The 13,909-nt window shown below is 43.0% G+C and overlaps 1 protein-coding gene across 1 annotated transcript; it reads right to left on the bottom strand.

Moving 5' to 3' along the window:
- Positions 1 to 738: 738 nt before the first annotated feature.
- LOC148129121 (putative olfactory receptor 10D4) lies at positions 739 to 5,746 on the bottom strand. The gene is made up of 2 exons (XM_087947357.1): positions 4,843 to 5,746; positions 739 to 791 (listed from the first exon to the last, which is right to left on the bottom strand). The coding sequence occupies exons 1-2, from the start codon at positions 5,744 to 5,746 to the stop codon at positions 739 to 741; spliced, it is 957 nt and encodes a 318-aa protein (XP_087803483.1).
- Between the last annotated feature and the right edge of the window lie 8,163 nt (positions 5,747 to 13,909).

The following is a 13,909-nucleotide window of genomic DNA, read 5'->3' as shown; positions in this document are numbered from 1 at the left end:
GGGAGGAAATACCCCCTGTTGAAATTATTCCAACCAGGATGCAACTGTCAGCACTTTGAAGAAATAATTGAATAATGAAGCTGAGCTTACAAAAAGTAATTGTTAATGACCAAGAACCACAATGAGTGACATTCAGCAAAGCTTCTTGTCTAGCTAGAAAGATTGACATTCAAATGTGAGTTTACATACCTTTTCTGAATTTTGGTCTAAAACTGGTTTTTTGTGAACTTTAATTCTGTGCTTGGTGACTTTTAATCCTGTGTGTATTGACGGGATAATTTTCCCTATTCAGCTTTGTTTGGAAGGAAAAATGTTAATTTCTGTTCCTAAAAAGAAGCAGGGTTTAGAAATCTTTTGCTACATTCTAGCGCTAATTGCTTTCTTTGTAGTTAGGCTTCTCTCAAGTGTTTACATTTGAGCTTACCTGGGGTGTGAGCTCTGGCAATGAGCCAGACACGGCTCGTGTTTTAGTTTTAAAAAGATTTAACTGTTGGGATTTAATTATTTATATTGTGTATGATTTTTTTCCTACCTTGTGGTTTCTTTTTCTATCTGGGGAGGAGTCTTACTTCACTGCTTTAATAGTTCCTGGCACTGTCCTTTTGGGGTGTGCTTCTAAGAGGCAGGATGCACTGATTTTTTACTGCCTTTCTAGGGGCATTAAATCTGGATGATTTCCTTAGGATATCTTGTGAGGTGAGTGAGACCAGCTGGTATTTTTAAGTGGTTCAAATAGATCTAAGGATTGTTTATGCTGGGTGTGCTCTTTCTGGAGAGCTTCAATGACCTCTCTGCTAAAGAGTTTCACTTTATGAGGAAGAGTTGGCTGTTGATAGTTATCATTGCATTTTAACTATTTTAATTCCACAAGGTACTCTGGCCCCTTGCCTGATTTGTAATTCCAGTTTGCAGGTATTTCTAATCTAATGATTGGCATTTAGGGCAGTTTTTTGCAAGCAAGGAAGCTTTTTGTATTTTTCTACAGGTAATCCTTGACTTACAACAGTTCATTTAGTGACCATTCAAAGTTACAATGGCACTGAAAAAGTGACTTATGACTGTTTTTCACACTTTCACAACTGTTGCAGCATTCCCATGGTCATGAGAGGCCGGGAGAGATGAAGTGCCCCTCGACATAAGTAGCGTAGAGTTGGCCACACCCACCCAGTCACATGACCAGCCAGCCATGCCTACTCTGCTGGTCACTAGGGCAGAGAACTGGTTGTTGAATTATTTGAATCCCACCACTGGAGAGGAGGAAAAGAGAGGAGGAGGGGAGAAGGAGGAGGATTAATTTTCTGAGATGATTTATCACTTTTGAAAACTTCATCTAAGTAGGGATTTATAGGTCCCTTGTGGAAGCCAGAAAGAAAAACCAACAAATTCAACTTAACAGAATTTCAAAATCAGGTGAATTAAACTTCAGCTCCTTTGTAGAAAACTCTATTCTATTTTTCTAAATTGAACTCTGAATGTTTCCTCCTCTTCCCCTGACCTCATTCCATGTTCAATTTTGTACCCACTGAGCATGCTTTTAAAATATTTTGGTTCTCTCCTTTCTAATTTTAGGGTTTACACGTACACACAAAGACACAAAGACAAAATGTAGTACTTCTACAAGTGCAGGAATAAATATATTTCTTGCTGGCATTTACTTTAGTATGTGCTAGGGACAATTTTTGATACATAAGGATCCACAACTGGAGAACTTCACTATTGAACTATGAAAAGTAATTTTAATGCAAGAATGACTTATAGCACAGGAGAAAAAAAAACAGACAGAGAAGAATATAACATCTTATTTATTCATCATCATCTCCTTTTAATGACCCCATAATCCCTTACAGGATGGAGTCTGGGCAACTAAATGGGGCTGAGCGTTTACTGGCTGGATGCCCTTCCTGTTGCCAATGTGGAGTTATATTCATATATATTCTCAATGTGCTCAGAGAGAGAAATATCTACCTAGGATCGAACTCACAGCCTCCTGATTGTGAGGTGAGAGCTCCACCTCTAGGCCACTGCACCACTCAATATAACATCTTATTTATTGCTCATCAAAAATTATTTGGCACTATGGTAAAGTTACCATTTAGTAGAATTCTAGATGAAAAGTAGAACTGCTACTGAAACTCATACACTTCTGAGGTGTTATTCAGCAGGTTCTGACCATTCTGGAGAACTGGTAGCAGAAATTTTGAGAAGTTTGGAGAATTGGCAAATGCCACTTCTGACTGGTCCCGCCCCCATCTATTCTCTGCCTCTCAAGTCCCAGCTGATCAGCTGGGTCTTCTTTTGTTGCCCTGCAAAGGAGAACGGAACTGGAAAGCAGGTTAGTGAGATGGAGAGGGAATCGGGGTTTTACAGTAACCTTCCCCTGCCATGCCCACCAAGCCACACCCACCAAGCCATACCCACAGAACTGGTAGTAAAAAAATGTAAATCCTACCACTGATACATTCTATTAATGTACTGCTTTTTTAAAAAAATAAATGCTTTTTTCAAAACAATGGCACAATTTCCCAGTCTTTGCATTGTGCAATTTTAGTTAAAAGCAATAAAGAACAGATAGCTGCTCCACCTAATTGGACTCAGACTACAAAAATGATGAAAATGTTATATAATGTTATTTTAGAATATTGTTTGACTTTTGTAAGAAGTTTTGTATGAGGTCCTAATGACTAATAACACATGAATTCATAATTTCCCTTCACCACTGTGGTTTGTTTTCCATACTTCTCATATTTAGACATAAAGGAATAGCAACCCAATCCGCCAGACTGGGGAGACAGGGAATATTTGTGTACTCTCTCCTAAGGAGGTTCATGTATCAGGACCCAAAACATGGGCCTACTCTGTGGTGGCTCCCTTTCTGGGGAACATCATTCCTGTATGGTTCAGATTGACCTCTGTTTTGATACTTTTACTCCAAATCCTAAAGACATGATTCTGCCAACAGGCATGGGAACTCTAGAGTGATTTGAAGCCCATCAAGTGGCTGATCTGGTTGTGGTCACCAGGAAGGTGGAGATGTTATTGCTTTTTGTATAGGGTTTTTATCCTTGTAAGCCACCCAGAGCCCCTGTCATGCCCCTGTCAGAATCTGATTCTGAGGGGGAGGCCGAGCAGCTGACAGGGAGTGGAAGTGTGGCTCTGTTGGCTGTGGAAGAAACTGGGGAAGAGCAAAGTCTGTCTGGGCAGAGCAGGGGAGAGATAGAACAAGGCAGAGGGAATTCGGAGGAAGACTCAGGGCCACCCCCTCTTCATCCTAGGGCATGCAGGGAGGAACAGAGAAATGAACAACATGAGTTGCGTGGCTTATGGGGGAGGAAAGGGCCCTGATTCCCTTCATGAGCTGCAGCTGGGAACACAGTGTTTAAAAGGGAAGCTACACATAGCAAAGTTGTTGGAAGCAAATCATGAGTTATCTGTTATTGTCGAGGTTTATCTGGGTTCCTGGCATCTTCTGAACTATGTATGTTTTGTTGACCTTTCAAGTCTGCAATTCCTTATCCTGCCCTGTCAAGTTAATTGCTGCAGCATAGTTTGTGTGGATTTTTATTTACAGTTTGTATATACTTTGTTTTTGGACTGAATTTCCTCCAATTAAAGACTGTTCTTGGGAGAGTTTTTTCTACAGCCAAAAGTAACCTGGACATTGGGGGTGAAGTTGGAGATATTAAAGGGACTCTTCCTGCTTATTTGACTATGTTGCCTTTGTGCCATGCGCTGGGTCATCACAGTCCCTGTGAGTGAGTTGGGCAGCCATACAAATTGTCTTAAATAAATAAATACAAATTCTTTATAGCTTAATTTTATAACTTATCACATCTAAGAGCTAAGTGTTCTACATTTGGACTGGAATCACAACGTGCCCTGAACATGCCATAATGAGCTACAATAGTAATAGCACTTAGACTTATATACCACTTCACAGTGTCGAGCCCAAAATTAACATATGTGTAGCCATTTTATTTAGCCCTATATTTTAATCATTTATTCCTTTTCTTTCTTTCTCTTTGCTGGTAATGGGGGAAGGGTTTTAGGCTCGCTACATTCCTAAGGTGGGAAGCATGGTTAAATAGTGAGGATTGTTTTGGCTAGGTGTCTTTCCTTCCCGTGGGAACAGAAGCTGTCCCTGCCAAGACCTGGAGGTGGAGATTGATGATACCAGGCAACCTTGATTTATTCCTATTGCTGAATGTGACTTTTGGGGGCTGTTCCTAATTTCGAATATTGTGTGTTGTAATTCCAGTTTGTGTCAGTTCTGGAATTACAACAGACTTTGCCAATTTGATGCTTACCTAAATAAAAGAAATTTGTTTTGGAAGATGGACTTCACTCATTTCTTGATCAGTCATCAACCAGCACACAAAGATAAACAATATCTACATATCATTGAAAGAGACAATCAAAAAAGCCATTTCCTCAGCAGCACTCAACACCCAGATGAGCAGAGACCCTAACATCAAGATTAACACTAATACAACGATCAAGAATTGAACAATAACCCAATCAAGGAACAATCAATTCAGACAAACAAGCTAACAGTAAATAACAGGAACCACCAAGACCATTCCCACCAACACTCACAGGGCAAGCCAATAGTATACAAAAAGAGAGGGAACCCCACTCCCTTCTAGCACTGATGATGTTACCTAGTTTGGTAATGAAATGCCTGCAAGAAAGCAACCAAGTTCAGTGTTTTCTTTTGAAGAGGTGAAGTGAAGACAACTCAAAAGAGTTCACCAGCTTCATATTTGTGGACTCCACAAATATGAAGCTGGTGGACTCTTTGAGTTGTCTTCCCTTCACTTCTTCAAAAGAAAACACTTGGTCCACCTTTCAGCCTTCTGAATGCTGACTGAACTTCCTTTTTCCACAAAGTGTAAATAAGAGGATTCAACATTGGTGTGACGACATTGCAGAAAATCTGGATAGGGGTGGCTAGAATGTCACTGAGAGAAGGCTGGGTGTAGAGAAGAGCACAAGGTCCAAAGAAGAAACAAACCACTGTTAGATGTGATGTGCAAGTGGAGGCTGCCTTCCGCCGGCTTTCCGCAGACTGCATCTTCAGTATGGAAATCGAAATCCTAACATAAGAGGTGAGGATAAGAAAAAAGCAAGCCATGGTCACTACCCCGATGTTGGTGAAGCTCACTGTTTCAATGATGTAGGTGTCTGCACAAGCCAACTTGACCACAGGGAAAATGTCACACAGGAAATAGTCTACCTCATTAGACCGGCAGTAGGGTAGGGTGAAAGTTAAACTAGTCAAGATAGTGGCATGGAAGGAGCTGGTGAACCAAGTACCAGCTGCCAGTAGGGCACAAACTTTCTGATTCATGATGATGGAGTACCACAGTGGGTGACAGATGGCCGCGTAATGGTCATAAGCCATGACGGTGTAGAGGAGACATTCGGTGCTTCCTAAGAAATGGTAGAAGAACACCTGGCACGTGCAGCCACCCAGATAAATGGTGTGGCTCCCTGCACAAAGGTTGGCCAAGAACTTTGGGGTGCTGATGGAGGAGAAGCCAAGATCAACCACCAAGAGATTGCAGAGGAACCAGGACATGGGGGTATGGAGGCGGGCATTGGAAATGACAGCTGTGAGGATGAGTAGGTTGCCAGTTAAAGTGAGAAGATAGAAGGACAAGAAGACCACAAACAAGATGTTCTGCAGGCCTTCAGTATTGGGAATCCCCAGGAGAATGAATTCCAGAATGACTGTATGGTTGGACATTATATTTAGCCCCTTCCTGCAAATACAAGAAAACACATAAGGACATTCAACCTTATTTGTACTTTTGTCCTCCAAATCCCATTTCATTTCCTACTGACTTGCTTTTTCTGAAAGGCAGCTGGACTTGGAAAAAGCATTTTTCGGACATCCATGACCTGGATGACTGAGAATCTCCATAGATAATACCAGTGACTTAATGACCAGAGAGATGGAAGTCCCTTTTGGTAAACTGTTGATTCCTGGATGCTTCCATTCTTAGCCTCCTTCACTGTCTCTTTCTTTCCAGAGGAAGATCTGGAGAACTTTCTTAACCTCTGGAGCCCAGATCTTTCTTGCTATCAAGACTCTTTCAAGGGGAAACCCTGTTGAACTAAAATATCTGGTAACAGAACAAAGACAATTTCTCTCCTTCTTGCTCTTTTTATTTCTTACTTTATTGGCTTCTTTAAAGTCTTTTCTGCATCTCAGACAAAAGATCTCCTTACATCTTTAGTTCATCAAAATCACCTTGGGGAATGGGACCTATCTAGTATTTTCAGTATTAAGCAAAAATCAAGAACCTAGGGGCTAACTTCAAACTGACAAGAGGAAAGTTCAAAACTAATGTTAGAAAGCATTCCTTCACTGAAAGAGTAGTTGAAGCTTGGAACCAACTTCCAGCAGAGATAGTGGCACATTGCTCAGTAACTGAGTTTAAACGTGCTTGAGATAAACACATGTCCATCATCTGACAAAAATGAAAATTAAAATTAAAAAATTAGATAAATCTGTTCCATATTAGCATTCTTGGAATAACCTCACCTGATTGGCCCAAACGGACTACACTGTGATTGGTGAAAAGAGCTACTGTGATTGGCTCATAATGAATCAACCGCGATTGGCCGCGCCAATCGTGGGAGATTCAAAGAGCCGTCATTGGATGCGAGCCACCAGCAATTCCTATAAGAAGGGCTGCCACGGCTCGCAGGTCCTGCACAGATCTATATACTAAATAAAGAGCTGAACTGTCACACTGGTCTCGAGTCTCTTTTCCCGCGATCGAACACTGGCGACGAGGGTGGGATTCTGAGACAAAGAGACCAGTCGAGCACTTGGCACCCAGAGCTGAACAACCGACAAGATGGCCGGCAGCAACTCGCCACCCGCACCCTTCGACCAGGCAGCCGAGGACTGGGAATCATACATTGATCGATTCCTCATGTTCCTCGAGAGCAATAATCTGAAGGGCACGAACGATCAAAGAAAAAGAGCTGTGTTCCTGACACACTATGGGCCCGCAGTGTTCAAGATGGCCAAGGCGCTGGCGAAACTCCAAGATGTGAAGGAGATGGCATGGGCAGACCTCGATCGGCTACTCCGAAGACACTACACACCAGCTGTCCCCAACCTCATCTGAAGGCACGAGTTCTACTGACGGGACCAGAAGGAAGGTGAGAGCATCAGGGACTTCGTGGCGGCCCTGAGGAACATCGGGGGTGCGTGCGGCTTCTCCGACATGGACGAGGCTCCGAGGGACCACGTGGTTCTCAGGCTAAGAGACCCCATGCTCCAGAGCAGGCTGATGGCTCGAGCAGACATCACCATCACTGAAGCCATCGCCGAAGCCACCGCATCCGAGGCCGCCAAGAAGTCAGCAGCTAAGATGCGCCAGATGAACGGGATGGACCGGCAACTAACCACGGGGATGAACCCAGCACCGGAAAAAGGCCAGAAGCAAGCCACAAAGCAACAACAACACACCACGAGGACATCGCTTCCTCCCCCGAGACTGAGGATGAGGAGAAAGAAATCCACCGGCTCCAGTCAGAATGAGACCAACGAGAGCAGAGAGGTCGCAAGTCGAGGTTTCAGTGCCCCGGGTGCAGAGGAGACCACCCCCATTCAGAGTGCCGGTTCCTAGATGCCATTTGCTGGCACTGTGAGAAATGGGGGCACATCGCCAAGGTCTGCCTCAACAAACAGACTTACAGCCCAAGGCGACGTGACAACACTCCACCCAGGAACCGGGACAAACACACAGAGAGCCACTGGAGCCGCAACGATCGGAGCAAATGACTCAGCGAAGCCCGGCATAAAGAGAAAACACATCAGACGGTCACCATTGGGCACTCCAACACCATGGATGCCCAAAAAGTGCACGTGCAGGTCGGCATCGAAGGCAGGCAGTGCAACATGGAGGTAGACTCCGGATCCTACCTCTCCATGGTGTTGTGGGACACTATTAAATGGTTAGTGCCCACCATACAAAGACGGGAGCTGGAGAGCCAGAAACTAACCCTTAAGGACTACCAGGGGAACCGGATCCCTGTGGTAGGAATTGGACATTTCCACATCACATTCAAGGGCCATGAAAAAATACTACCCCTAATCATCGTGGACAGAAACCACCCAAGCCTGCTGGGACTTGAATGGTTCGCGCAGTTGGGGATCGAGGTGACGGGCATCCACTGCGTCGAGGAAACAGACTGGGAGGAAGAACTCATGAGGGATTTCCAGGAGGTCTTCGAAGGACATTTAGGCAAGTACTGGGGGTCCCCAATATCGTTTAATGTGAACCCCAATATTGCCCCAATCCGCCTAAAACCGAGGCGAGTCCCATTCGCCCTCAAGCCAAAAATTGATGAGCAATTGGACAAGCTCATCGTGCAAGGGGTCCTGGAACCAATAGATCACACCAGGTGGGAAACCCCAATAGTCACCCCGATTAAGCTGGATGGGTCCGTGAGAATCTGCGGGGACTACAAGGCCACCCTCAACCACGCGCTGCAGCAGAGTGCTTACCCCGTCCCGGTGGTACAGCAGCTCCTACACTCACTGGGGGGAGGAAAAGTCTTTGCAAAGCTCGATCTGGCACAGGCATACCAGCAGCTGCCAGTCAACGCTGAGACTGCTGAGGCACAAACCATCGTGACCCACCGGGGGGCATTCCTTTGCAAAAGGCTCCAATTCGGAGTCAGCGTGGCACCAGGGGTGTTCCAGAGTTTAATGGAGAGACTATTGCAAGGAATAAAAGGGGTGGTGCCCTACTTCGACAATGTCTTGGTGTCAGCAAAAAACAAAAGCCAGTTGGGGAGCCGCCTAAGGGAGGTCCTGCAAAAATTTAAAGACGCAGGACTAAAAGTAAAAAAAAGAGAAGTGCCAACTATGCACAGAAAAAGTAGAGTTTCTGGGGTACCTGGTCGACAAAAACGGAATCCACCCCACAGAAAAAAAGATTAGAGCTATCAAGGAAGCCCCAAGACCACAGAATAAAGCGGAACTGCAGGCTTTCCTAGGACTGATTAACTTTTACAATGTTTTTTTGCCACAGAAGGCAACAACAGCGGAACCACTTCATAGATTACTGGACAAAACAGCCACCTGGTCCTGGGGAAAGCGGGAAGAAACCGCATTCCAGAAAATAAAGGACTTCCTCACATCGGAATCAGTCCTCATTCATTATAGTGAAACCCTACCACTGACGGTGACCTGCGACACTTCACCATTCGGCGTCGGAGCCATCCTGAGCCACACTCTGCCAGACGGGAGAGATGCGCCGATTGCATACTTCTCCAAGACATTGTCCAAGGCAGAGAGGAACTATAGCCAGCTCGACAAGGAGGCGCTAGCAGCAATCACCGGCGTGAAGCGGTTCCACGAGTACCTGTACGGTAGGAACTTTTCACTTATCATCAACCATAAACCACTCCTGGGGATCCTGGCAGGGAACAAGGCCACCCCTAACATCTTGTCACCATGGATAACGAGGTGGTCCGAGTTCCTTGCCGCCTACAACTATCAACTAATACACCGCCCCAGGAAAAGCATTTCGCATGCAGATGCACTAAGCCGCTCTCCCCTGCTGCACCTGGAAGACGACCCGGCACCCACAACATCCACCCTGCAGATAGAGACATTGGACAACCCACCAATGACCGCATCAGACATTGCCAGAGAGACTATCAAAGACAGGAAACTGGCACGGGTTTTGAGCTGGGTGGAAAAAGGGTGGCCGGAAACCGAGGGCGGCGACCAGTTTAAACCTTTCCGGAACCGGCAGACTGAATTATTTATGCAAAAGGGATGTTTATTATGGGGGGACAGGGTGGTGGTTCCAGAAACATTGCAAATGAGGGTATTGGACATGCTGCACGAGGGACACCTAGGCATCGTAAAGATGAAATCCCTAGCCAGGAGCTACGTTTGGTGGCCGGGAATGGACAAGACCATAGAGATGTAGGTGGCAACATGCGACAAATGCCAAAGATCCAGGCCAACACCCCGCCCGCACCAACTCTTAAGTGGGAAACACCCAGGGGCCCCTGGTCAAGGGTCCACATAGACTTTGCGGGACCCACTAAGGGACACACATTTCTAATAACCATTGACGCTTACTCAAACTGGTTAGAGGTAAGCGTCATGCAATCTACCACCACAGAAGCAGTCATAAAAAAAACTAACCAAACTGTTTGCCACCCGGTGAATGGGCGGGTGGAACGAATGGTCAGGTACACAAAAGACGCACTAGAGAAAATGGCCTATCTATCTATCTATCTATCTATCTATCTATCTATCTATCTATCTATCTATCTATCTATCTATCTATCTATCTGTCTGTCTGTCTGTCTGTCTGTCTGTCTGTCTGTCTGTCTGTCTATCTATCTATCTATCTATCTATCTATCTATCTATCTATCTATCTATCTATCTATCTATCTATCTATCTATCTATCTATCTATCTAGCTAGCTATTTCTATCAATTTATCTATCTATCTCTATCTAATCTATTTTATCTATCTGCCTATCTATCTAATCTATCTGCCTGTTTTTATCTATCTCATCTATCTATCTGTCTCTATCTATCTCATCTATGTATCTGTCTGTCTCTATCCAATCTATCTATCTATCAGTGAAGTAATCAACCCATAGTGAACAGGTATTCCATGAAAGCCCCCAAATAATGGATAAAACAAGCTTAAGATCAACCCAGAAACTATCAGCTCCTGTGTTGACCCTAGACAGAGTCCATATTTGGATTCACAACTACTTGATAAACCAATGTAGAGAGCCAATGCCAGAGTGGTTTTACCCAGTTTTGCCTGGTGGGCAATTGGGGGCTTTACCCGGAGTGTCCTGGGATAATGTCTTGTGCCCTCATCATCTTGTGGTTGGATTCCATCTAGTGGTTATGGCTGTCCAGCCTTAGAGATGACAGCTGCCTTGAGGACCTTGGGCCAATCTCCAGGAGACTGTGAGCTCTAATCCCATTTTAAGCATGAAAGCCAGCTGGATGACAATAGAAGGAGGAAGGTGTGTTGGATATGTTCACTGTTTTGACTTATTTACAAAAAAAATAAGGAAAGAAAGAAAGAAAGAAAGAAAGAAAGAAAGAAAGAAAGAAAGAAAGAAAGAAAGAAAGAAAGAAAGAAAGAAAGAAAGAAAGAGAGAGAGAGAGAGAGAGAGAGAGAGAGAGGGAGGGAGGGAGGGAGGAGAGGGAGGGAGGGAGGGAGGGAGGAAGGAAGGAAAGAAGGGAAGGAAGGAAGGAAAGAAGGAAGGAAGGAAAGAAAGAGGGAAGGAAGGAAGGAAAGAAGGAAGGAGGGAAAGAAAGAAAGACAGACAGAAAGACAGACATGTTAGGGATATACACCTAGCAGAACGTGCAACGGCAGTCTAGCAGGCAGGCAGATATCTGAGACAAAACGTTGTAGTAGCTTACACTCAGTAAGACAGATACACTGTGCAAGTTAAATAGCTTTTATTCCAGCAAGAGTTATAGCATAGTCAAACAGTCCATATGTCATACACTAAGTTCAGTCAGTCCGGGGGTTATTCAGTTTGCAAAGTCCAGTGTCGAAAAAGAGGTCATTAAACTTACAATCAATCAGTCCAGTGATATATCTCTTTTGCAGTCAGAGATATGAAGAAATAATCAAACCCCTTTTCTTCTTTCAGCAAACACGCAGTTATCACCATCAATCCATCTTTGTCAGCATTCCAGTAAAAGCCAGGCAAACAGTGAACTCTCTTGGTCCCTCTTATGGTGATTTTACAACCGCACCCAAAATACTTGGTTTACAGTTTAAAGTGATACATACACTTAAACTCACTAACATAGTTTATATATTATTTTACCCAAACTAAGTTAGGTAACAAATGTTATCCCTAACATGACAGAAAGAAAGCTACTCCAACACCATTCCAAGGGTGTTCATCCCAAATTGTATAGCTAAAAATCTTTTTAAAAACAAGGAAGTCCAGTTACCTCCTGAAAAAGCACATTTGGGACAACTATGACCTGGATGACTGAGAATCTCTACAGACTTTTAGCTGAGATGAACTCCTTTGGAATAGTGTGGGAGCAGGAATGGATTTCCAGAGGAAAAATGCCAGACTACAGGAACCAGGAGCATTACTCGGGTGACCCTGAAGACACAGATAAACCTTCAAGGCCTTCAACATCCTCTGAAAGGATGCAAATGTCCGCAAGGAGTATAAACCCTTCCATTCCCCACCATCCCATCAGAGCTGAAGAAACTTCTAGGATGAGAAGTGAAGTGTCTTCAAAAGAAAAACAAGAAAGTCCAGTTGGCTCTTGAAAGAAGCACCTTTGGGAGATTGACCGACAAACAGATTTATTTGTTTGGCTATCAGATGTTGTGTTTTATTCATCTGGTATTTGTTTGTTTATGAAATAAATTTATATGGCCACCCAACTCACACACTGTGACTCTGGATGACCTGTGGCAATAAAAAGCCACAATTTCAGCCCCCCATCCCCCGCAGTAGAAACAAACACAATCAAACAGGCTACTATTTTGGTTTTAAGTTTTGCCTATTGGGTGATCCCCTCTAATGTATGCAGGATTGCCCTGGGCAGCATGGATGATAAAGCATCGCATCAGAAAAATAGTACAATATTTTGAGGGTGATCGGTTCAGAACTGGTGTTTCTCAACCTTAGCAACTCAAAGATGGGTGGAGTTCAATTTCCCAGAATTCCCCAGCCTGCTAATTGGAGAATTCTGAGAGTTGAAGTCCACTTTTTTTTTAGAATTGCCTTGGTTGAGTCTAGTCTATGAAAAGAAGGACCAGGGGAGACATGACAGCAGTGTTCTAATATTTGAGAGGCTCCTACAAAGATGAGGGGGTCAAACTATTTTCCAGAGCACTTGAAGGCAGGACAAAGAACAATGGATGGAAACTAACTGAGGAGAGAAGCAACCTAAAACTAAGGAGAAATTTCCTAACAATGAGAGCAATCACTTGCTTTCGGAAGCTGTGGGTGCTCCATCACTAGTGGCTTTCAAAAAAAAAAGCTAGGGCAACCATTTATCTGAAATGGTACAGAATCTCCTGCTTGACCAGGACGTTGGACTAGATAACTTCTTTTTTAAAAAAAAAAAAACAAATTTTATTAAAAAATTTTTAAAAAAACAAGTTTTATTAATTTTCAAAACACACAAGTCATCATTATCCATTACATATTTAAACCTTTTTCCATTATAAATTTAACAAGTCAGATGAACTATAATTCTGTTTTAAACCATTTCCATATAAACATACAAAAACCTCTTATCCAATTTCTCTTTATTTCTCTTTACTCTTATTCAATTTTATTATTATTATTTCATCTATTTCTTTCTGACTTAATTACCATTATTCTCATTCTATATTTCTTCAAGGTTTTATTAATTCTCCCCCCAAAAAAAAACATATATACACAACACACAAAACATAAAAAAAATCTTTTTGGAAAGTAACTTGGACCCAGGTATCTCTCTCTTCATGGACTTCAACTGTATTCATGCTCATCTTACATATCATTACTTATTTTATTTACCATTCTAAGTCTTCTATATTAACTTCTCCACATATTTCACTCTTCTTAATTCTATCTTAATTAATCATCTTAATTTGAGTCATTATATTTGTATATTTTGTCCATTCTTTATTGTACCTTTGTCTCATTCCTTATAAAAAAAAAAAGAAATTTCTCCTGAAATCACTAATCAGAGTATGATGTCTTTCTATCTCCCCACTAAATTAATCAAGTTAATCTTTAAAATACCACCCAATACCCAATCCGATTTTGCTTGGTACATTCTATCTGAATAATACATCCAGAATAATTAAATACATAGTTAAACAATAGATCTAAATATTAAAAACAAATACTATAATAAAAA

The sequence above is a fragment of the Notechis scutatus genome, chromosome Z, assembly GCF_049901735.1.
Source record: "Notechis scutatus isolate UNSWTSFEM ecotype Mainland chromosome Z, rNotScu1.2, whole genome shotgun sequence".
Lineage (NCBI taxonomy): Eukaryota > Metazoa > Chordata > Lepidosauria > Squamata > Elapidae > Notechis > Notechis scutatus.
This window is presented reverse-complemented; position numbering and strand designations above follow the sequence as displayed.